General features: G+C 44.8%; 1 protein-coding gene across 5 annotated transcripts in view; it reads right to left on the reverse strand.

Moving 5' to 3' along the window:
• lcorl (ligand dependent nuclear receptor corepressor-like) overlaps window positions 1-26,374 on the reverse strand; it is a 199,342-nt gene that overhangs the window by 151,350 nt on the left and 21,618 nt on the right. For 2 of the 5 annotated variants that reach the window (XM_072496462.1, XM_072496468.1), the window contains exon 2: window positions 19,609-19,706. The exons of the other annotated variants lie outside the window; for them this stretch is intronic. In XM_072496462.1, coding sequence (XP_072352563.1) covers window positions 19,609-19,706 — 98 coding nt within the window. The remainder of the gene's footprint in view (window positions 1-19,608; window positions 19,707-26,374) is intronic. 5 annotated transcript variants of the gene reach the window in all.

Here is a 26,374-nt window from a genome sequence, read left to right on the forward strand (position 1 = left end):
CCAGGGCTAGGGAGTATTCCTTCTTCTCCCACGTCCATAAAGTGTAATCCCGGATAGATTTTTTTGTTTTAGGAAGGTCGTTGATCTCTAGGGTGGAAGAAGCTGAATACTCAGCCATAGCGGTTTCGGACCATGCCCCACATTGGGTGGACCTGGAAGTAGGAGAGGATAGGGAGCAGAGAACACTCTGGCGATTAGATGTGGGACTGATGGCGGATGAGGGAGTGTGTGCAAGAGTGAGGGGGTGTATTGAGAGATACCTGGAGGTCAATGACGACGGCGAGGTCCCTGTGGGAGTGGTCTGGGAAGCACTAAAATCGGTGGTCAGAGGAGAGCTGATTTCTATTGGGGCCCACAAAAGGAAAACAGAGGCCAAGGAAAGGGATAGATTACTGGGGGAGATTTTAATGGTGGACAGGGAATTTGCAGAGACCCCGGAGGAGGAGCTGTACAGGGAGAGGAGACGACTCCAGACAGAGTTTGACCTTCTGACCACCAGAAAGGCGGAGGTACTGTGGAGGAAGGCACAGGGGAGGAGGTATGAATATGGGGAAAAGTCTAGTCGCCTGTTGGCGCACCAACTGCGAAAGAGGGCAGCAGCGAGGGAGTTAGGAGGAATTAGAGATGAAAGGGGAGACACTGTGCGAAGGGCAGGAAAGATAAATGAGGTGTTTAAGACCTTTTATGAGGAACTGTATAGGTCTCAGCCCCCAGAGGGAGAGATGGGGATGCGGCAGTTCCTGGACCAATTGAGGTTCCCGAAAGTGGAGGAGCAGGCGGTGGCAGGCCTGGGGGCGCCGATTGAGGTGGACGAGGTTATTAAGGGACTGGGAAGCATGCAAGCAGGGAAGGCCCCGGGGCCGGACGGGTTCCCGGTGGAATTCTACAGAAAATAGGTGGACTTGTTGGCCCCGTTGTTGGCGAGGACGTTCAATGAGGCCAGGGAAGGGGGGACTCTACCCCCGACGATGTCGGAGCGACGATATCGCTAATTTTGAAGAGGGACAAAGATCCGTTGCAGCGCGAGTCCTATAGACCTATTTCACTATTGAACGTGGATGCCAAATTGCTGGCAAAGGTGCTGGCATCGAGGATAGAGGACTGTGTCCCGGGGGTGGTGCACGAAGACCAGACAGGGTTCGTAAAAGGGAGACAACTGAATGTTAACGTGCGACGACTATTAGGGGTGATAATGATGCCCTCAGTGGAGGGGGAGGCAGAGATAGTGGCGGCAATGACGCAGAGAAGGCATTTGATAGGGTGGAGTGGGAGTATTTATGGGAAGTGTTAAGGAGGTTTGGGAACGGGTTTATTTGCTGGGTTAGACTACTTTATGGGGCACCAACGGCAAGCGTAGTTACAGGTCGACATAGATCGGAGTATTTCCGATTATATAGGGGAACAAGACAGGGGTGCCCGCTGTCTCCATTGTTGTTTGCATTGGCAATTGAACCTCTGGCCATGGCGTTGAGAGACTCCAGGAAATGGAGAGGGGTGACTAGAGGGGGAGAAGAGCACCGAGTCTCGTTATACGCGGATGACCTATTGTATTACGTGTCGGACCCGGGGGGGGGGGGGGGAATGATAGAGGTTATGCGAATTTCGAGGAGGTTCAGGGAATTTTCGGGGTATAGGTTAAACATGGGGAAGAGTGAATTATTTGTGATACATCCAGGGGACCAGAGTAGAGAGATAGAAGGCTTACCGCTAAGGAAAGTGGAAAGAAACTTCCGATACTTGGGGATTCAGATCGCTAGGAGCTGGGGAACCTTGCACAGACTTAATCTGACACGGCTGGTAGAACAAATGGAGGAGGACTTTAAGAGGTGGGACATGCAGCCTTTATCGCTGGCGGGCAGGGTGCAAGCAATTAAGATGATGGTCCTCCCGAGGTTCTTATTTGTATTTCAATGTCTCCCTATTTTAATCACCAGGACCTTTTTAATAAAATAGATAGGAGCATTACGAGCTTTGTGTGGGCAGGGAAAGTTCCGAGAGTAAGGAGGGGGTTCTTCAGCGCAGTAGGGACAGAGGAGGACTGGCACTACCGAACTTGGGAGATTACTATTGGGCCGCCAATGTGGCAATGATACGTAGATGGATGATGGAGGGTGAGGGAGCGGCGTGGAAAAAGCTGGAGAGAAGGTCCCGTAAAGGGACGAGTCTAGAGGCGCTGGTGACGGCACCGCTACCGCTCTCACCTAAAAAGTACACCACGAACCCAGTGGTGGCGGCAACACTGAACATATGGGGACAGTGGAGGCGACAGAGAGGGGTGCGGGGAGCCCTGGTGGGGTCCCCTATCAGGAACAACCATAGGTTCGCCCCAGGAAGAATGGATGGAGGATTTCAGAGCTGGTACCAGTTGGGAATTAGGAAGGTGGGAGATTTATTCATAGATGGGACTTTTGCGAGCTTGGGAGCACTGGAGGAAAAGTATAAGTTACCCCAGGGAAATTTCTTGAGATATATGCAGGTGAGGGCGTTTACTAGACAACAGGTGAGGGAATTTCCGCGGCTCCCGACACAGGGGATACAGGACAGGGTGCTTTCAGGGGTGTGGGTCAGAGATGGCAAGGTGTCAGAGATTTACAGGGAGATGAGGGAAGAGGGGGAGGAGTCGGTGGGCGAACTAAAAGGAAAGTGGGAAGAAGAACTAGGGGAGGAGATAGAGGGTATGTGGGCTGATGCCCTAAGCAGGGTAAACTCCTCTTCCTCATGCGCCAGGCTTAGCCGGATTCAATTTAAGGTGCTACATAGAGCACACATAACGGGGGCAAGATTGAGCAGGTTCTTTGGAGTGGAGAACAGATGTGGGAGGTGTGGCGGGAGCCCGGCAAACCACGCACATATGTTTTGGGCGTGCCCGGCACTGGTAGGATATTGGAAGGGAGTGACGGGAGTGATCTCGCAGGTGGTGAATGCCCGGGTCAAACCAAACTGAGGGTTAGCTCTATTTGGAGTTGCGGAAGAGCCGGGAGTGCAGGAGGCGAAAGAGGCCGATGTCGTGGCCTTTGCGTCCCTCGTAGCCCGGCGCAGGATCCTACTCATGTGGAAGGAGGCGAAACCCCCCGGACTGGAGGCCTGGGTAAACGATATGGCGGGGTTTATTAAACTGGAGCAGATAAAGTTTGCCCTGAGGATCGGCTCAAAGGTTCACCAGGCGGTGGCAGCCATTTCTCGACTACCTAGGGGAACGTTAGAGGGAAGACAGATGACCAGCAGCAGCAACCCAGGGGGAGGAGGGGGGGGGGGGAAAAGGAGGTTTAGTTGAGTATAGGTCAATAGAGTATGAGGTTTTGTTACTTGTGTATTATTATTATTATTATTATTGTTAAAAAGTTAAAAATTTGTTTTGTTATTGTTATCGTTTCGTTTGTTTTGTAAGCGGGAAAAATGTTGCTTAGGGAAAAAAAATTTCAATAAAATATATATATTTTTTAAAAAATGAATGCAGGAAGAAATACATCTCTACAGTTTTCTTTTTAGTTCCAGTGACTAAAACGATTCACCTCCTACGGTTAAGACCCAATTTTAAAATGTTCATTTGTACTAGCCGCGATGATAAAGAATTCCTGAGATGACAAATTTCATACAAAAGATAGTCACGTCGCTCAACAAAATCACTCCCAACACAGTTTGCGGCTGAGATGCTGTGTTGAAGATTTTTCTCCAGCCAAACAGCTTGCCAAGCTTGTTAGCAATGAAGAGAAGTTAGGTATATTCTCAGTATTTACACTGAATTATAACTCCCAACAACTTGGTTATTGAAAAGAAAACCAGATGGAATGAAGTTATTTTTCCAACTTACTGAAAATCTAAAATGGTTCATGCTGGAACAGGGACAAGTGGTTCTTTACGCATACACAACAACTTCAATAATCAGAAAAAAAAAATCCCAAAGTGCTTCAAGGACATAAATAAACACAGAGCCAGGTGAGGCATTCGGGAAGTGAGTATAAGCAGTTTTTTGAAGAGGGGGGGGGGCGCGGAGAAGAGAAAAGAAAAAGCCGGAAACATTTAGCAGTAATTTTTCACATCTGTAGGCACAGCTGGTGATGCTGAGGCAAGGTGGGGTGGTGAATTAGTGCACCAGGTCATATGAATAGAATGATCTAAGACTGGTGAAAATTAAATAGGAAGGGTGGGGCAAGGCCACAAAAGGATTTAAACATTAAAATTTTACATTGAAGAGCCAGGAGCCAGTGTAGTTCAGCAAGGACAAAAGTGACAGGCGAGCAGGACTTTGTGCAAGTCAGATACAGGTCTTGGGATGAACTTTACACAGCATGGAGCATTTCAAAGTGAGATTTAGAATAGTGAAACTTGAAGATGGATGAGAATTTCAGCTGGGGCAGATAATGACAGTGGGTGGCCTTTGAAATGGCAAACTTACACAATCATATGAAAATGTTCCATGTTCTGATCATGCATCAGGAAACAAGACTCCCTTTTCCTAGGTGGTCTCTGGAGGAAGGGATAAAATCTGGATCAAACACCAAGGCCAATTTATTGAACAACAGAGCACAGAGGGGTGGTATATGACCCATTTTAGATGTTTTAGGTTATCCAATTAGTCCCACTCCTCTGAAACTTTTCCATAGATCTGAAATATTTCCGTTGCAAGAAAATCTTCAATGATTTTGAAAGATATCAGGAAAAGGTAATGTATTCCACATTTTAGCACATGATGTACATTTTTAAAATCCTTGTATCCGGAGGTGTTTTGCTAATTCCCATGAGCTGAATGGTATCCTTCTACGCTGTACAAATTCTGTCACTCGTGCCCGATGGTTAGGAATCCGCCTGCCAATTATTACAGAGGAACAGAAATCTAGACATTTTTTCTTCAACCGCTCGAGACAAATTAGTTCAAGACACTATACTGATGAGGAGGATTATTCAATACCTTCCACAAACGCAATGCCACCTCCATGTAGCTATGACTGGTCCAGCTCTCTCAAATCAGCAATCAATGCCCTGGCTAACAACTTACTCCATAAATTTACAATTCTGTATCTCAACAGCCTAACATCTAGTCCAGTGGTTCTCAGATCTGGGTGATGTAGAAATACCTAATGGGGCCACAAGCCTCCCTCCCCTTCTCTGAAATTGCACCCTAAAGTGATAGAGGCCCAGGCAGTGCCCAGCCCCATTTCTCAGTTTCTCCAGACCATGGTCTTTTGTCAGGTGGCTGAAACCTCAGTGACCAGTAACTGTTGCATGTTATGATCTATGTCTTCTCAGAAGCACTCCACTTTCCTTATAAAAACACAGCCTTACCTTATAAAACCCAGCCCCGACTATGAACCCAATGGCCATGCCTCAGCTGCTGAGCTGCGGCATGGCTGGGCGCAACCCTGCCATGGTTACACTCATCATGCGCTTCTGCTGCTTTCAGGGCAAGGCCCTTGAGCTGGAACAGCTCAGATGAAGAAATGGACTGTTGAGTACATAAAGTAACATTTACAAGTACTTTAAAAACATAGTCATTTGTATGATTATATGTTGATCTATAATGTGCAAACTATAATAAGTACATATTGAACATTACTGTGCTGCTTTATTGCTGTTTGGTGTCACATTCATTTTCCAGTGTTAAAATATGGTGATTTGGAAAGTGTGTACCTATTTGTAAAACTTCCATACATGAGCACTGGTTCTCCCCAACCTAACTGAAAGAATGTCAGCACGCACACTGCAATCTGCTCAAAGAAGGGAGATTGAGGAGGGCAAGAGCACTCGGCTCATTGTTACAATGGATATCATTTATCACTGATTAAGGCAATTTTACTGCAGTAACAGAGGAAATCTTATTGTAGAGGTTCAAACAAGGATTTATGGGAAACAGGAGCTTGGACGTGGGAGGAACACTTTCAAGGATGGGAGGAAAGGGAGTATAGAGAGGGCAACATTTTTCAAAGACAGAAGGTTGAGGATACGTTTCTGAAGAGGGTAATGACATGAATTTTGAAAGGAAGGGAGACCGTACTAAAGGAAAGGGAATAATTTTAATTCTAAAACTATTCAAACACCAAATAAAATACTTTACGCCAGGCATTTTCAAAGTAGGGGTCGCGACCCGCAGATGGGTCGCAGGCGGGTGTCAGGAGGGTCGGGGAGCCGTCCATCGCGGCGTCCCGATCGCGGGAATTCACATTCAACAATTGGCTTTTAACAATGCCAGCTGCGAGCAACTTTGAAAATGACAGCCGCAATCAGTTAAAAAATGTGGCTGCACTGAACATGCGTGCCCGCTCATAGCGCGTGCAGCCCGAGTGTGTTGGGACCTGAACCCGGGGTCAGAGTGTGATAGCGGCATGGTGGCGGCTGACTGCGTGGTGATCACCAATGATGAATAAGGCTATGACCTCGATCTGTTTTGCATTCCTAAACATTACTCAAATGATCTGGAGACAGTGTATATTCCTCATGGTTTAATCATGGACAGAACTGAACGTCTGGCAAGGGATATAATGAAAGCCATGGGAAACCATCACATCTCGCCCTCTGTGTACTAAAGGGTGGCTATAAGTTTTTTGCTGACCTTTCAGACTACATTAAAGCAATGAATCGAAACAGTGACCAGTCAATCCCAATGATGGTGCTTGAAGAGTTACTGCAGTGATCAGTCAACAGGGGAGCTACGAAGAGTTTACGAACTGAGATACGAAATCCACACTTTCCTCCTCGAGAAATTGTCCTCTCTGGCCGATTCGTTTGCTGATGAAACTTGGATGCTAACTATGTCTTATTTCTCCTCCTGTGAACCTGATTGGAGTGAGATTGCGAGAACCAAGCAGGCTCATCTCTCACACTAAAGGCAAGAGAAAATGGTGGGCCGCGAAGGTCGGCCGGTTGGCAAAAATGGGTCCCCGGGAAAAAAAGTTTGATAAACATTACTTCACACCTCCTTTGAGTGAGTGGGCAACAAGATGGCAAAGATTAGTGGGAGGCTAGAGGACTGGGAAATCTTTAGGGGGCAACAGAAAGCTACTAAAACAGCTTTAAAGAAGAGTAAGATAGATTATGAGAGTAAACTTGCTCAGAATATAAAAACAGATAGTAAAAGTTTCTACAAATATATAAAACAAAAAGAGTGGCTAAGGTAAATATTGGTCCTTTAGAGGATGAGAAGGGAGATTTAATAATGGGTGATGAGGAAATGGCTGAGGAACTGAACAGGTTTTTTGGGTCGGTCTTCACAGTGGAAGACACAAATAACATGCTAGTGACTGATGGAAATGAGGCTATGACAGGTGAGGACCTTGAGAGGATTGTTATCACTAAGGAGGTAGTGATGGGCAAGCTAATTGGGCTAAAGGTAGACAAGTCTCCTTGCCCTGATGGAATGCATCCCAGAGTGCTAAAAGAGATGGTTAGGGAAATTGCAAATGCACTAGTGATTATTTACCAAAATACACTAGACTCTGCGGTGGTCCCGGCGGATTGGAAATTAGCAAACGTGACACCACTGTTTAAAAAAGGAGGTAGGCAGAAAGCGGGTAATTATAGGATAGTTAGCTTAACTTTGGTAGTAGGGAAGATGCTGGAATCTAACATCAAGGAAGAAATAGCAAGGCATCTGGATGGAAATTGTCTCATTGGGCAGACGCAGCATGGGTTCATAAAGGGCAGGTTGTGCCTAACTAATTTAGTGGAATTTTGTGAGGACATTACCAGTGCGGTAGATAACGGGGAGCCAATGGGTGTGGTATATCTGGATTTCCAGAAAGCTTTTGACAAGGTGCCACACAAAAAGTTGCTGCATAAGATAAAGATGCATGGCATTAAGAGGAAAGTAGTAGTATGAATAGAGGATTGGTTAATTAATAGAAAGCAAAGAGTGGGGATTAATGGGTGTTTCTCTGGTTGGCAATCAGTAGCTAGGTGTCCCTCAGGGGATCAGTGTTGGGCCCACAATTGTTCATAATTTACATAGATGATTTGGAGTTGGGGACCAAGTGTAATGTGTCCAAGTTTGCAGACAACACTAAGGTGAGTGGTAAAGCAAAAAGTGCAGAGGATACCGGAAGTGTGCAGAGGGATTTGGATAGGTTAAGTGAATGGGCTAGACTTCCGGGTGCGGCTATGCAGAGCTAGGTCGCATATTCGGTAGCTCCCTCTTGGAACGGACTTTTGGGATCTTTTACAGGGCCCCCACGGCATTTGTTTGACATTTCCCGGTGTGGGAAGAAGACTGCAGCATTCCCCTGACAGTGTCCCCCAGGAATGTTATGTCTTTTGGCTACCAGACCCGGCAGAAACAGTAAAAGATTTGGGTCTCCCTGAGGGAGTGGAGGGGGCTGATGCCGGGGCATACGCGAGCACGATGCTCGAGGCAATGATGGGCACGAAGGCCCCTTCAAGGCCGCTGGAGTTGGACGGGGCACATCGGATGCTGGCGAAGAAGCCCCAGGCAACTGAGCCGCCAAGGGCGATGGTGGTGAGGTTCCACCGGTTCACGGACAGAGAGTGGGTCCTGAGATGGGCCAAGGAGCGGAGCAGTAAGTGGGACAATGCAGAGATCCGAATATGCCCGGACTGGAGCACGGAGGTTGCAAAAGCGGAGAGCGGGTTTCAACCGGGCCAAAGCGGCGTTGTACCGGAAATAAGTGAAATTCGGAATGCTGCAGCCAGCGCGACTGTGGGTCACATACAAGGGCCAACACTGTTACTTCGAAACGCCTGAAGAGGCGTGGACCTTTGTACAAGCCGAAAAGTTGGACTCTAACTGAGGGTTTGTGAGGGTGAGGGGGATGTTTCGGGGTTTGATGTGTGATGGTTGTTGTATATAGAGGGTCAATCACGCGCAGGAAATGTTACATGGGCTGGGGGAGAGAGACAAGGCCGCGACAGGAGCTGCGCCAGAGGGGGCGGAGCGGGCTTTGGAAAGGCAGGAAGGGGAACGAAGGAATGCATATGGATTGGGAGACTCCCACGCGGGGAGGTCAATGGGATGGCAGGGGAAGCCGGGGTCAGCAGGCGTCAGCTGACTTACGGGAGTTACATGGGGGGAGCAAAAAAGCTAGGCGGGGTCCAGCGGGGGGGGGGGTTGCTGCTGCACTGGCCGAAAGGGAATGGGACACAGAAGAGGTGGTCGGGACGGGGGTCCCGGCTGGAGGGCGAGGGAGGCGTGGACACGGGACTGGCCCAGAAAAGGAGATGGCTAGTCGGCAGGGCGTTGGGGGGGGGGAGCCCCTCCAATCCGGCTGATAACGTGGAATGTGAGGGGCCTGAATGGGCCGGTGAAGAGGGCTCGAGTGTTCGCACAATTAAAGTGACTGAAGGCGGACGTAGCCATGCTCTAAGAGACACACCTGAAGGTGGCGGACCAGGTCAGGTTAAGGACAGGTATTCCACTCGGGACTGGACGCGAAGAATAGAGGGGTGGCAATATTGGTGGGAAAGCGGGTATCATTTGAGGCCAAGACTATTCGGGGTAGGGTTTATCAATTGGGTTAAGCTCCTTTACAGAGCCCCGATGGCGAGTGTAGTGACGAACCGGCGGAGGTCGGAGTACTTTCGACTGTACCGAGGGACGAGGCAGGGATACCCCTTGTCCCCCCCTGTTGTTCGCATTGGCGATCGAACCATTGGCCATGTCATTGAGGGAGTCTAATAAATGGAGGGGGGTGGTCCGAGGGGGAGAAGAGCATCGGGTGTCGCTATATGCGGATGACCTGTTGCTGTACGTGGCGGATCCAATGGAGGGGGTGGTGGAGGTCATGCAGACTCTAAGGGAGTTTGGGGAGTTTTCGGGCTATAAGCTCAATGTAGGGAAGAGTGAGCTCTTTGTATTACAGGCGGGGGACCAAGAAAGAGGGATAGGGGACCTACCGCTGAGGAGGGTGGAGGGGAGCTTTCGGTATCTGGGGATCCAGATAGCCAGGAGTTGGGGGACCCTACATAAACCGAATCTGACGAGGTTGGTGGAGCAAATGGAGGAGGATTTCAAAAGATGGGACATGTTACCGCTCTCGCTGGCGGGTAGAGTGCAGTCAGTCAAAATGGTGGTCCTTCCGAGGTTTCTGTTTGTATTTCATTGCCTTCCCATCGTGATCATTAAGGCCTTTTTTAAGAGAGTAGGCAGGAGTATTATGGGGTTTGTGTGGGTGAATAATACCCTGAGAGTAAGGAGAGGGTTCCTGGAACGCAGTAGGGACCGAAGAGGGTTGGCGCTGCCAAACCTGGGGAGCTACTACTGGGCAGCAAATGTGGCGATGATCTGCAAGTGGGTTATGGAGGGAGAGGGGGCGGCATGGAAGAGGATGGAGATGGCGTCCTGTAAAGGAACGAGCCTGGGGGCGTTGGTGACGGCACCGCTGCCGCTCTCGCCGACAAAGTATACCACGAGCCCGGTGGTGGCGGCAACGCTAAGGATCTGGGGCCAGTGGAGACGGCACCAGGGTGCAATGGGAGCATCGGTGTGGTCCCCGATCAGGGGTAACCACCGGTTTGTCCCGGGGAAGATGGGCGGGGGGGGGGGGGGGGGGGGGGGGGGTTCCAGAGCTAGCATCGGGCGGGGATTGGAAGAATGGGGGACCTGTTCATCGACGGGACGTTTGCGAGCCTAGGGGCACTGGAGAAGTTCGAGTTATCCCCGGGAAATGCCTTTAGATATATGCAGGTGAGGGCTTTTGTGAGGCGACAGGTGAGGGAATTCCCGTTGCTCCCGGCACAAGAAGTTCAAGATAGAGTGATCTCGGGTGTATGGGTCAGGGAGGGCAAGGTGTCAGAAATACACCAGGAGTTGAAAGAAGAGGGGGAAGCGCTGGTCGAAGAGTTGAAGGGTAAATGGGAGGAGGAGCTGGGGGAGGAGATCGAGGAAGGTCTGTGGGCTGATGCCCTAGGTAGGGTTAATTCCTCCTCCTCGTGTGCCAGGCTCAGCCTGATACAATTTAAGGTGGTCCACAGAGCACACTTGACGGGAGTGAGGTTGAGTAGGTTCTTTGGGGTAGAGGACAGATGTGGAAGGTGCTCAGGGAGCCCGGCGAACCATGTCCATATGTTTTGGTCATGCCCGGCACTGGAGGGGTTCTGGAGAGGAGTGGCGGGAGCAATATCTCAGGTGGTGAAAGTCCAGGTCAAGCCAAGCTGGGGGCTAGCAATATTTGGAGTAGTGGACGAACTGGGAGTGCAGGAGGCGAAAGAGGCCGGCATTCTGGCCTTTGCGTCCCTAGTAGCCCGGCGAAGGATCCTGCTAATGTGGAAGGAGGCGAAGCCCCCCCAGCCTGGAGGCCTGGATAAATGATATGGCTGGGTTCATAAAGTTGGAGAGGATTAAGTTCGCCTTGAGAGGGTCTGCGCAGGGGTTCTACAGGCGGTGGCAACCGTTCCTAGACTATCTCGCGGAGCGTTAGAGGAAGGTCAGTCAGCAGCAATCTTGGGGGGGACGGGGACGGGGGACTGACTGGGAGGGTGGATGAGCAAGAGATAACATGACGGGTTGGGGAAACTGGCACGTACGGGTGAGGGCCAGTGTACAAAGCTGTGTAAATATATCATTTTGCCATGTATATATCTTGCTCTGCGCGATTTCTCGTTTTTTTTTTGTTACGAGGGGGTGGGGGTTATTGTTTGTAAGGGAGAAAAATTGTGTTAAAAAACCTTAATAAATATATATATATATATTTTTTTTTAATATAAAGTGAATGGGCTAGGGTCTGCAGATGGAATACAATGTTGACAAATGTGACGTTATCCATTTTGGTAGGAATAACAGCATTATTTAAATGATAAAATATTAAAACATGCTGCTGTGCAGAGACCTGTGCATGAGTCGGAAAAAGTTGGTTTACAGGTGATTAAGGCGGCAAATGGAGTTTTGTCCTTCATTGCTAGAGGGATGGAGTTTAAGACTAGGAAGGTTATGCTGCAATTGTACAAGGTGTTAGTGAGGCCACACCTGGAGTATTGTGCTCAGTTTTGGTCTCCTTACTTGAGAAAGGAGGTACTGGCGCTGGAGGGTGTGCAGAGGAGATTCACGAGGTTAGTCGCAGAGTTGAGGGGGTTGGATTACGAGGAGAGGTTGAGTAGACTGGGACTGTACTCGTTGGAATTTAGAAGGATGCGGGGGGATCTTATAGAAACATATAAAATTATGAAGGGAATAGATAGGATAGATGCGGGCAGGTTGTTGCCACTGGTGGGTGAAAGCAGAACTAGGGGGCATAGCCTCAAAATAAGGGGAAGTAGATTTAGAACTGAGTTGTGAATCTATGGAATTCCTTGCCCAGTGAAGCAGTTGAGGCTCCTCCATTAAATGTTTTTAAGATAAAGATCGATAGTTTTTTGAAGAATAAAGGGATTAAGGGTTATGGTGTTCGGGCCGGAAAGTAGAGCTGAGTCCACAAAAGATCAGCCATGATCTCATTGAATGGCAGAGCAGGCTAGAGGGGCCAGATGGTCTACTCCTGCTCCTAGTTCTTATGTTCTAAGATTGCACATGGGAGTATAATTGGATTTGTTACATGTACCAAAGTACAGTGAAAAGTATTTTTCTGCTGCCAAGGGAACGTACACAGTACATACATAGTAGATAAAAAGAATCATCAACAGAGACAAACAGTGACTGGTTACAGTATGGAACAAGGGGCCAAACAAAGCAAATACATGAGCAAGAGCAGCATAGGCTGTCATGAATAGTGTTCTTACAGGGAACAGATCAGTCCGAGGGAGAGTCGTTGAGGAGTCTTGCAGCTGTGGGGAAGAAGCTGTTCCTATGCCTGGATGTGAGGGTCTTCAGACTTATGTACCTTCTGTCTGATGGAAGGGTCTGGAAGAAGGCAATGCTTGGGTGGGAGAGGTCTCTGATAATGCTGTCTTCCTTCCTGAGGCAGCGGGAGGTGTATACAGAATCAATGTGGGGGTGGCAAGCTTGTATGATGCGCTGTGCTGAGTTCACCACACTCTGCACCACACTCTACACTAATGCAGGGAAATCTGAAGTTATTCAGTTAGGTCATAGGAATAGAAAAGCATAATGTTTTTTTAAATGTGTGTATTTTCTTTTCTGTACTAAATGATCTGTTTGAGCTGCACATAGAAAATACTTTTCACTGTGCCTCGGTACACATGACAATAAACAAATCCAAATCTGTACGTGTTGATGTTCAGAGACTTGGGTGTGCTTCTATAAGGAACGCAGAAAGTTAGCATGCAGGTGCAGCAAGCAATTAGGAAAACAAATGTCTTGTTCACCTTTATTGTAAAAGAATTGGGAGTACAAGAATTAAGATGTCTTGCTACAGTTTCACAAAGCATTGGTGAGACCACATCTGCAATACTGCATGCAGTTTTGGTCTCCACTTTTAAGAAAGGATGTACCTGCATTGGAGGTTTAACAGATTGGTCCCTGGAATGAAGGGGGTGCCCTACGATAAGGGGCTAAGTAACCTGGGTTTGTATTCTCTGGAGCTTAGAAGATTGAGGGGTAATCTCATTGAAATCTACAGAAATCTGGGGTGGCTTGATGGGTAGATGCTCATTGGTTCCACCGGTTGGTGAGACTAAAACACAGGGCACAGTCTCAGGATAAGGCGCCAATCATTTATGACTGAGATGAGGAGAAATTACTTTACACAAAGGGTTGTGAATCTTTGGAATTCTCTACCCAAAGAGTTGTGGATGCTCCACTGTTGAATACATTTAAGGCTGGGCTAGACAGATTTCTGGTCTTTCTGAAAATAAAGGGTTTTGGGGAGCAGACAAGAAAATGCAGTTCAAGCCCTAGAACAGCCATGATCGTATTGAATGACAGAGTAGGGCTGATGGGCCATATGGTCTACTCCTGCTCCTATTTCTTGTGTTATCTTTTCCATGATTTGCAATGCTATGAAGCCAACACACTACAAAGCAATGCCCTCATCCTAATATGCAGAGTAAAGCAAAGTAACTAATCCATAGTATCTACTTCTGCCATTATGTCCTGCATGGTGCTACAAACCCAAGTAAAAATCGCTGCCAAATAAAATAGGTACGCTACTTTTGCCATGTGCTTCTTTTGTATTATAAATAAGACTCCTCCAAATAGTCCTTTCCATCAACCCCTTCTTAACAAAGAGTAATATTTGTAAAACCTATCAGCACTTCTGGCTATTTTCCATTATTGTAGCTGTATTTTATTTTGCGAAATGCAGGTTATAAAATCAATTGAGAAAATATGGTAAAGAACCAAGGGCTATACTGCAGGGTGTCATGGCTCTAAAGGGTAGGGGAACAAAGGCCTGGGTAAATCAGGTGGTTGTGATCAGGTTGACATATTGTTCAGCTCAATCCTAAAAACTGTCTTTTTTCCAACATCGCAGTTAGTTCATTTTCCATTCTGATTAACACTTAAAAGGAGATGAAAAGGAGATGGTGGCACAGTGGTTAGCGCTGCTGCTTCACTGCAGCCGAGGACCTGGGTTCAATCCCGACTCTGGGTCACTCTCCGTGTGGAATTTGCACATTCTCACCATGTCTGCATGGGGCTCGATCCTACAAACCAAAGATGTGCAGGGTGGGGTGTACTGGCCACACTAAATTACCCCTTAATTGGGAAAAAAAATATCTGGGTACTCTAAATTTATTTTTTTAAAAGATGAAAAGACAATTTAAGTACTGTAACTGACAGGATTAGAGACTACAAGCTGTAAAGTTGGATTTGGCTAGGTAGCTCTTTTTTGGCCGGTACAGGCATGATGAGCTAGGTGGCCTCGCTGTGTGGCTTCACATTTCTTTTGTTTCTATGCATGCCAGATCAGCAGAGACAAGATGGTTGGGGGCAAAATAGAAAGAGGCACCAGGGACTAGCTACACACGTTGACCCCAAAGTGATCGAGAGAGAGAGGGAATCAGCTTGACCCCCAAGTGATCGAGAGAGAATCAGAGCTGTGATTTTCAAAACAATAACAACATGCTTGGGAACTACTACATCATGCACAGCTGAGAGAGGCTTACACCTGGGACAAGAAAGCTTCAGTTCTCCAAAGTAAATTTCAGTGCTAACCACAATCACCCAATGTCCAACTGGATCCTACATGAGGCTTTCCAAATGGAAGGAAGGTCAGAGAGTCTAATTGGAAAGGGGAGTTGAAATGGGGAGAGGTCCAGTTGGCAGGACAGAGAGAGAGAGAGAGAGGAGAGATACTGCTGACGTGGAGTGTATCAAAATAGAACAGTAAAGTATTTGTTTGCAAATCATTGCAGTCAGTGCATTTACTCATCAAGGATATCAACCATGCCATTAAGTACATTCTGCTTTTCAGCTTGCTAATTGAATGGAGACATCAACTTTAAGCCTCATTTCTGAAGCATTTGCCAAATAAATCCAAACATTTGCCAATGCTCAGGGCTTTTGGATTTTTCTCCCCTTCCAAATCCCAGCAATATAATGTATTCTCAGCAGTGCTAATCAACATGGAAGCAGCTCACACGCACCATCTGCTCGCTGATTAAATAATTACTACACATTTTCAGACTCAGCAAAACTCTGAACTTCAGTAGCAAGTCTTGGCACTGACGGTTGAAAAATATCATTGCACTTTTTCAGAATTGTTTTACTGCTATCAAGAATAAGAGACACTGTTAAGCACCTTGCCTTTGTTTGTTTCTCCTGTAAAAGGTACCAACTTTACTGGTGTATGCATGTCCACAGATGCTAGTAGCCGCAAAATACCATGCCAAAGTAGGCATTGTTCACACAAGGACAGAGCTAGGGATGTAACTATTGGATCATTAAAAATGCCACAATCAAAACAGCTTTTATTTAGTGAATTTAATATATTAAATGTCCCAATCAAATGTAATTCACATGTTAAGGGCTCTGGAACATATCGAAACAGACCAGTCATACTAAAGTTCATGAGAATTTAAAACTCTCCAGGAAGAGAGCATGCAAGAGCGTGAACCACTGACCACCTCACTCCCCATCATCATCATCCACTAACTCTCACTTATAAAAAGCTCAAGAGCATTTTCCCAATGCCGGCTACACAATTTGCCCACATTCCTTCAGCACTGCATATTAACTACCAACCTGAAACATCTTCCCTTTCAAAAGATAAGCATAAACATCAATCACATTACTCAAATGCAAAAATACAATCCCCAAACATTAAAAATCACCTTAAATGAACAGCACCAATATATTAATGGCACAAAAATGTATTTGGTGAAAGAAGAGATGAAAATGTTCCTTTTTGGTAAGAAAATCTTAAGATTTTAAAAAATGTACTCTTTGATGGAACCTAGCAATTTCAGGAATCCAATTACATTACAGCTACTGTAATTCACTTATTTTAGAAGGGTGGGCCAGGCAAAGAGAATGAATTGGCAGGAAGTATTGCATTTCAGCTTCAGAACCAGATGTCATAAGGCTGAAGAGTTAACCTACACTGAAAGGTCCATTGCTAGCTGAATGACTCAGCCAAGATATTGCAGTCTCTCAAGAAGCCAATATATCGTTCCTTAAGTGTGATTCCAGGAAGTGCTCAGTCCTCCAGGTGTGGTCTGATGCGTAGTTCAGCATCAGGCACCCAAGATACACAGCATCTGCAATCTGTAGAGGAAGCTCAGCCATGAACTTGCCCATAACCCACCATAATACCATAACACAGAAACAAAGGTCATTTTAAAAGACAGGACGTTTTGTTCTCCTTTCAGCATCCCAAAATTAAAACAAAAGGTTTATATCTTTGCTTCTTTCAAAACAAAATCTAAAATTTGAAGCAATTGTGCAAACTCAACTTCATTGAATTAAATGAAAGTGGTAACGGAGAAGTAGCAGTAGATGCTACTGATATGGACTCCAGAAGGTATTTGATAAACTCGCTCAGAAGAGACTGTTACAGGAGGCGATTTAATCCCTGATTTCTCACCTCACCAGCTTCTGTTAACAGAAAAGGTGTTTTTGTTATATTTGGACTTCTCCCTTTGTAAATGGTGGTGTATTTGGATTTCTCCCTTTGTAAATGATGGTGTATCTCCCCAAATCCTCAAGGTGATCCGATCCTCTATTAACAACTCCACCGCAAAATCAGAGGGCGAGTTTATTTTACACACACACACACAAAACGCAGGAAGAGGGTTCACAAAGCCCACCCCCCCGCCCCTTTTATCATTCAAACAATAAATAGGGTGAGTGAAAGAAAGTGTAAGGCAAAGACCAAAGACAAAATAAGAATAATTGTTTCACGCGAGTCCAAAATCAAAAGTCTAAATGATGTATTCCTTCAGAGGGTAGCCGGCTGAAGCTGATGGAGTAATCCACTTTTCCGGTCATGCTGACTTCCACGCTGGGAGAAGCATGTAGAGGTAAATTAGTCTTGTAGTAGACACTGGTACAAAAGTTCAGACATTCCAGTAGAAAGTGTAAATGAGGGCCAGGCCCCATAAACCTGGACAGAGCTCCAGTTCTACTGCTGCTTTGTTGATGGAAGATGAGAGACAGACTCCTTTAGCTTCATACGACAACATAACACAGCAGCACAGGGGACAGCACTGTTGTTTCACAGCTCCAGGGTCCCAGGTTCGATTCTCAGCTTGGGTCACTGCCTGTGTGGAGTCTGCACGTTCTCCGTGTCTACAAGGGTTTCCTCCGGGTGCTCCGGTTTCCTCCCACAAGTCACGAAAGACGTGCTGTCAGGTGAATTGGATATTCTGAATTCTCCCTCAGTGTACCCAAAACAGGCACTGGAATGTGGCGACTAGGGGCTTTTCACAGTAACTTCATTGCAGTGCTAATGTATGCCTACTTGTAACAATAAAGATTATTCTAACTTGTTCTAGCAGCTTGGATGCGTGTGCGGGTCATGTGACATAGCTCCCACTTCTTCCCCTTGGTTCGTAGAAAGGATATATATGCCTGGTCTGGATTCTGGAGATAGTTTATGTGTCATTCATCAATAAATTTCTCAGAGATTTCAGGGTCCTTTGTCCTTGCAGGCTGATCATGCCGTTGCCTCAGAAATATAAAGGAGCCTTTGTGCATTTCCTTGGAATTTGATTTCTGCAGTTACGGGGCCATTTTAGCATCTTGATGATCTTGCTCCGGTTTTCCAAAATACGAGTCAGGGCCAGTCATGGCTTCAATCACTGTAAAGCCTTTGTCCATTATATTTAATGATATAGATATATATATTCTTTTGTGTCTTATTGGCATAAGACCGTCAGCTAAATTTGAACCTAATTAAATTGAAGGCAATTTGCTGTTCTGGTTTGGAAATTGGTTGAGCAGCAGTTGACGAGAGTAGACACATTCATAGGATCCCTACAGTGCAGGAAGCCATTCGGCCCATCGAGCCTGCACGGTCCTTACAAAAGAGCACTCTACCGAGGCCCACTCCCTTGCCCTATTCCCGTATGGATCATGGCCAATCGACACATCCTGCACATCTTTGGACTGGATCACCCATACGAAAACCATGTAGAGACAGGGACAACATGTAAACTCCACACAGTCACCCAAGGCCAGAATCAAACCTGGGCCCATGATGCAGAGAGACGGCAGTACGAACCATTGTGCCACTGATATTGGCAGAATATAACTTGTGACACCCCACATAAATGTGCTGGGTCCTCAACTATTCACTGCATTTATTAACTTCACTGATGGGATAGAAAGTCACATATCCAAGTTTGCTGATAACACAAATATAGTATCATTGTAAGCAATGTAAGTCGGGTTGTTCAACATATGGCTCCTAACCATTAGATATTGCAGCATTGTTGATCATGCTCTGCTTTACACCTGCAGTTCCAGTAGTCACCTCAAACTCAACCAGTTTCACCAATGCAACAGAAGATGAAGATGATGCATTTCAAATTTTTATTTGTAAAATAACGTTCCCGGATTAAAATGTCAAAAATAATTTTCTCTTTTGTCGAATACAGGAGTCGGACTAACAGATGATTGAAATTTGAGTCTTGTTTTCTGGCAGCTGCTGGCAGCCTCTTAACCAGTGATGGGTTCAAGATTTGGTGAAATTGAATCAACTCATTTAAAGACCAAAATCTTGTACACAAATATAAACAGGTCTGAGGACCAGGTCAGTACTGATGTTAAATATTGAGTAATGGCAGGCAATTTAGCACTGTTACTTGAACATTGAGCAATGCTGTGATGTCCATGGTGTTAACAAGTCAGCGGCCTTTAGCAGCACCTCACATAGTATCTACACATATTAGCACCGTAACTCCTGCTGCCAACCCACAAGACGCCAGGAACGGCTGTGGGTGCGCATTTAGGATTCTTAATCCAAGGTTCATAGGTCCGAGTAATGATTTTATTTCATTTTTTAAAATGTGTTTTTATTCAGAATACAATTTTGGCTTGGCATGGGAATTTACATTTGTCTAAAAATAATAACATTTCTAAGTGAAGCCACATTGAAACGAAAAATTACAAAAAGGAAAAGTTTGCACCAGACACTATTAGGAACAAAAGGAAAGTAGGGAGATGGGGTAATTCCAAGAATTTTTAGGCATTGGTTTAAAAGTCTGTTTCTGCAAAATTATCACCGACGGAAATCACAGAACTGCTGTTCATATGAATGCACATTTTTTGCTGTTTTGATTAACAGCAAGATAAATTTCTAATCCCTTATCTTTTCAAAATTTGCTCACCTGCCCGTGTGGAGAACATTGTAAATCTCCACCAGAGATGTCCAATCTTTGTGTGTGACAGGCCACATTTCAAAGAGGAATTAAGTGAGTGCGCAATCCTGTGGCAAATAGATTAAAATGTCATGGGCAGAAACAAGTAAAACTTGAAATGGTTCATGGAATGTTGGCCGTTATGGTTAGGCGACTAAATTACAACAAGGTATATAAATTATGTTTCAACCATTCAAACCTCTCGTTAGACCACATTGGGAACTGGGGGCAGTTCTGGGCACCACACCTTAAGAAGGATATATGGCTTTGGAGGAAGTACAGCATAAATTTGCCAGAATGATACCTGGACTCCAAGGGTTATACTGTCAGGAGAGATTATACAAATTAAGGCAGTGTTTCCCTGAATTTAGGTGGTTAAGCAATGAATTGATTGATGTTTCCAAGATATTATGGGGAAGACAGTGTAGACAGAACCATTTCTGGTGGTTGGGGAGTCTAGGACTAGGGACCATGTAAACATTACAGCCAAACCTGTGAAATAGGAAAAACTTCCACACACAAAGTGAAAGAAATTTTGAACTCTCTTCCATCAGCAACATTGCTGCAAGAACAATTTTAAATCTAATATTTATAGATTTTTGTTAGCAGAGCTATTAAAGGATATGGGCATGGATCAGACATTGAATTTAATAGGGGCTTAATAGCTCATTCCTATTCCTAAATCAGAGAAATACTTAAATTCAGAGTTTAAATTAAACATAACCAACTCTGAAGAAGCGTTCAACGGACTGGAGACATCAACATCTATTTTCTCTCTCCACAGATGCAGCCAGACCTGCTGAGCTTTTCCAGCATTTTTGCTTCTGTTTCAGATTCTAGCATCTGCAGTATTTTGCTTTCATTTAAATTGAACATACTGCACAAGAATGAACAAATAATTTCCTTAGGTACTACCATCCCAATTAAATAGAGAGAAAGAATCCACTTTTTATAAAAGTAAAACAATGATCAACAGGTTGCCACACAGGATAAATGGTGTTAACTCTGCGTTGTTGTCATAGGTGTCAATTACAAAAACGGCACTTAAACCGTATTTAGTATGCCGGCTATTTCAGGCAGATTAAGCAGCTGTTCACACCACTTTAAAGTGCAATCACCTGCTATTTAAACCCTGCTGCTGTTGTGGCTTCCAGAACTCTTGCCATTGCTGCTTACAAAGATCTATGTGCGGAGGTGAAACTGAGCTATGCAGGGGTAACTTATACTTGGAGTAATTAATGCTACATTAACATTGTATTTACCTTTTCAAAAAAAGCTTTGTAGGTGTGTGATTATGAAAGGAATTTAGAGTTACAAGGCAAATTCCATGCACGTTACCAGAAAACATACCCATGTTGCAAAGTGTCAGAAGGTCATTGAGAAGTACTGTTTGAATGATTTGTGTCACGTCTTGTTTTTCAAGGCTTCTAAACAGAATGCAAAATCACAAGTTGCCCAACAATCCTAGGATCTCAACCAGTAAACAATTGCATACCTCCCTTTTGATCTTATTGAATTGTAATCTATATCCACAAAAGTATGTACTGTGATGTACCGGATTTGATAAATTAATTTGCAGTTTATTGGCTTCATATTTGAAAATTTCCCCACTGCTGAACTGTTCCAGCATTTTTGCTTTTGTTTCAGATTCTAGCATCTGCAGTATTTTGCTTTCATTTAAATTGAACCCTCAAGAGTATTGAATGTCAGAGAGATCTCGGAGTACAGGTCCACAGGTCACTGAAAGGGGCAACACAGGTGGAGAAGGTAGTCAAGAAGGCATACGGCATGCTTGCCTTCATTGGCCGGGGCATTGAGTATAAGAATTGGCAAGTCATGTTACAACTGTATAGAACCTTAGTTAGACCACACTTGGAGTACAGTGTTCAATTCTGGTCGCCACACTACCAGAAGGATGTGGAGGCTTTAGAGAAGGTGCAGAAGAGATTTACCAGAATGTTGCCTGGTATGGAGGGCATTAGCTATGAGGCGCAGTTGAATAAACTCGGTTTGTTCTCACTGGAACGAAGGAGGTTGAGGGGCGACCTGATAGAGGTCTACAAAATTACGAGGGGCATAGACAGAGTGGATAGTCGGAGGCTTTTCCCCAGGGTAGAGGGGTCAATTACTAGGGGGCATAGGTTTAAGGTGAGAGGGGCAAGGTTTAGAGTAGATGTACGAGGCAGGTTTTTTTTTTTAAAAACACAGAGGGTAGTGGGTGCCTGGAACTCGCTACCGGAGGAGGTGGTGGAAGCAGGGACGATAGTGACATTTAAGGGGCATCTTGACAAATACATGAATAGGATGGGAATAGAGGGATACGGACCCAGGAAGTGTAGAAGATTGTAGTTTAGTCGGGCAGCATGGTCGGCACGGGCTTGGAGGGCCGAAGGGCCTGTTCTTGTGCTGTACATTTCTTTGTTTGCCAACATGCCTGCTCAGTTAAAGCGACGGTAGACTTTTACCCAGAGTAATTAACATTTAATGTTACTTTTCCCCCCATCTCATCTCAAGGAAGGGTGCCTCTTTCATGTCAAGCACCCTTTGACTAATTACCCTTTTCGTATTTTAATTGTTACGGATACCATTTTTCTCTTGCTCATTTGCCCTCTCACCCAGAGTCAAAGCAAGCAATGCTTTTTTCCTTGCTGACCCAGAAATATAATAATCTAGGAAACAATTCTGGGTGCATTCCAAAGGCATTCCTAATTTTAATCACATGCATTACCTTTATCCCAATCTTCCTGAACTAGTCCAAGCCATCTAGAATACTCTCTCCCCCTCTAATGTGGAGATGCCAGCATTGGACTGGGATGGGTACAGTAAGACTTACAACACCAGGTTAAAGTCCAACAGGTTTATTTAGAATCACTAGCTTTCTGAGTGCAGCTCCTTTATCTGGAGACTCACCTGATGACGGATCTGCGCTCCGAAAGCTAGTGATTCCAAATAAACCTGGTGTACTTTAACCTGGTGTTGCAAGACTTCTTTCGATTTAGTAGGTTGTATTGCAATAAATGTAATGTTTCAGTTCCTATTGTCATGCTAGTGTCGCTTTAAGAAAGGTCTTATCACATGGCTTCAGTGATGTCATTGTGTGGTGGAGCTGGGCTGTGGCTGAGAGAGTTTTACTTTCAGGTTTGGCTGCTGTGGACTCAGACAGAGAACAGAAGTGTTTTGGCCTGTCTATCTCTATTTTCATTTTAAATATCTGTTCCAGTAAAAATCACCTTGTTGGTGGCTTTAGATATAGTTTGCTTTCCGGAAGGGCTCAAACCTGGTCAGAATCTCAGGGAAAGCAAGTCTTATTCAAGTGAGAATGCAAAGTGCTGTGCCATGTCCTTGAAGGGTTTTTTGGTTTATGGGATTTTGTTTTTGAATTTTGAACAGTTATGGGGGAATTCATTAAGTGTTTATACATAGATTACTGTAGCTAAGGGGTATCTTTATGTTTGTAATTGATAAAAAATTATTTGTGTGTTTATATAACTGTGAACTAAGTTCTTATAATAAAGCTTTTTTGATTGTGTCTAGGAAGACAATTGAATCACACCTCAAGTGAAGGCTCTCGTGCTCATTTAGCCAGATTCAACAAAATGTTATAGGTCAGGTGAACTCCATAATACAGATTTTTAAAGCCTGGCCCATACCAATATCCATTGAACGGATTTGGCCTTAAAATCTCCGGCTACATCTCATTTCAATGTTCCTGGAATGGGAGGATTATCCTGTCATGAAAGGCTGAGTAAATTAGATCTAAATTCTCTGGAGTTTATTAGAGAGAGGTGATCTCACGATTCTGAAAGAGCTCAACAGGGTGGACACTGAGATTGGTTCTCTTGCCTGGGGAATCTAGACATGGAGAAAAACAGTCTCAGGATAAGGGTAAAGTTATTTAGGACTGAGATTAGGACAAATTTCTTCACTCAGGGGGTTGTGCATCTTTGGACTTCTCTACACCAGAGAGTTGTGAATGCTCCATTGTCGAATATATTCAGGGCTGAGATAGACAAATTTTTGGTCTCTCAGGAAATCAAGGGATATGGAGAGTGGGCAAGAAAGTGATTTGAAGTCGAAGGTCAGCCAAGCTGGTATTGAAGGGCCGTATGGTCCACTCCTGCTCCTATTTCTGTTACATTCTGAAACAACATTTCCATTATATATCACTTCAAAATATTTTATCTCATAAAAACTTCAGTTGAACTCGTGGGGAAAAAAACAAACCTCACCAAAAAAAACAAGGAACAATGGTTATCAAACAGGAACAGGTGCAAGCAAAATTTAAACCTATAGATCAGTAGATATGCTGGGGTATTTTTTTTTTAAATCAAGAGTAATTAATGTTACATTAAAGTTGTATTCCCTTTTTCAAAAAACGTTTTGTAGATGTGTGGTTATGAAAGAAATTTAGAGTTACAAGGCAAATTCAATGCATGTTACCAGAAAACATACCCATTCTGCAAAGTGTCAGAAAGTCATTGGGAAGTACTGTTTGAATTGGGAAGTACTGAATGACTCGTGTCATGTCTTCAAGGCTTCTAATAGTAATGCTGAAGAGAATGCAAAATCACAAGTTGCCGAACAATCCCAGGATCTCAGCCAAATAGGAACAGGTGCAAACAAAATTCAAACTTGTTCAAAAATAAGTCTAGATTTCTCCAAAAGTCTTAGATTTCCACTACCTTTTTGGAGGAAGTGTTTCTTGTCATCACTCCTGGAATTTAAGGTTATGCTCCCTCATTTTTGACTCACATCAGAGAAAATAGGGCAGAGAGAAATCATCAAATTCTTTAGTCATCTCGAAAATATCTCCGTTAGACCCACCCCCTTATGTTTCCACACTCGAGAAATATAAGCTTAATCTTTGGCAACTAGTCTTTATAGTTGAACATTTTAAGCCTCAGTACTAGTATGGTGAATCTGTGCTGCACAACTCCAAACCCTTCAGAACGGATGCCGTACTTCAAATACGGTTTTAAATTTAAAGTACCCACTTAATTTAAAGTACTCATTCTAGCCAAATTCAACAAAATATTTATGTCAGGTAAACTCCATAATACACCTTGGAGTTTTTTAAAACCTTGGCCCATAACACTATCCATTAAACGGATTAAAATCTACGGCTACATCTCATTTCAATGTTCCTGGGATGAGAGGATTATCCTGTGATGAGAGGCCAATCCACCTAACCCTGCACATCTTTGGGTTGTGGGGGTGAGACCCATTCAGACAGGGGGAGAACGTGCAAACTCCACACAGACAGTGATTTGGGTCCTGGATCTAACCCGGATCTTCGGCACCATGAGGCAGCAGTGCTAACCACTGCACCACCCCACTTCAAATATTTTTAATTTTGACATTTAGTGGTATGGTATTGGAAAGGTAATCTGGAGATATGATGATGTTAACTTGAAAACTGTCATGGCAACTGTTCATCTAAATTCAGTTAAGACAAAAAGGACTGGAAAGCTTCGATCAGTGACCATGGGCTGGATTCTCCACCCCACATTTCTGCCTTGACTCGCCGGCGGGATTCTCCGTTACGCCGGCCGGTCAATGGGGTTTCCCATTATAGGGCAGCCCCACACCGTTGGGAAAGCCCCGGGCGCCGGCAAAACAGAGAATCCAGCCCCATGAATCTATCAAATCGCTGCAAAGACCCAAATGGTTCACCAACATCCGTTCGGGGTGAAACCTGCTGCCCTTACCCAGTCTAGCCTCTTATTTCCAGACCCACAAAGTTCTGGAAACTCTAAACACCCTCTGAAACAGTTTTGCAAATCAAACCTGCTATGAACAAGTAGAAGAATAAAAATAGACAGACCAGTCAGTCAGTTTCGACTATGACAAAGCACGCCCAGTCCAGTCAACCTTGAAAAGCCCTCTTCACTAACACCTGGGGACTTGTGCCACAATTGGGAGAACTGTTCCACACTCATCATTCAACAGTCAGTCAGAATTATTCTCAGGTCAACATCACAAACTGCATCCCCATTTCTCGTTACATCAACAAAAACATATTTATCTAGCACCTTTAACATGGTAAAGCATCCCAAGATGTTGTGTGCTGTAAAGCAAAAGTACACATCAAGCCACCTTTTGGAGCAGAATACGAAAGAAACACTTGGTCAAAGAGGTAAGTTTTATGGAGCATTTAGTAAGGTCTACCTGTAGAGTGATGGGTGGGATTTAGGGAAAGAAATCTAGGGATTAGGGCCTAAGCAGTTGAAGGCAAGGTAGCCACTGGTGGAGCAATTAAAACCAGGAATCAAAAAGTGAGAATTAGAAGACTGTAGATACCTTAAGGGTTGTGATGCTATCAAACATAGAGAGAAACAAGGACTTGAAGAGATTTTAAATCAAGAATGAGATTTTTAAAACGGAGTGTTGCTTTACTGGGAAGCAATGTAGGTCAACGAGCACAGAATTAAGAGCAAGAGAGCTTGTTTTGATTGCCAAGTTTATAGGGAGCAGAACGTGGGATACAAGCCAAGAATGCGATGGAGCAATCACGTCTGGCTGGATGAAGGGGTACAGTATATGAGCAGAGGCAGGTGAAGAGGTGGAAAAGGCAGATGATACGGACACAGGTGGAAAATCATTGCAGGATCAAACATGACACCAACTTGTCAGGGGGAAGGATGAAATCGGTAGCTGGAGAACAGAATCTGGGAAGGGGACCAAAGACAATAAATAGCCTCAGCCTTTCCAATATTTAATGGACGGAAATTTCACT

This window comes from Scyliorhinus torazame, chromosome 3 (assembly GCF_047496885.1).
Source record: "Scyliorhinus torazame isolate Kashiwa2021f chromosome 3, sScyTor2.1, whole genome shotgun sequence".
Lineage (NCBI taxonomy): Eukaryota > Metazoa > Chordata > Chondrichthyes > Carcharhiniformes > Scyliorhinidae > Scyliorhinus > Scyliorhinus torazame.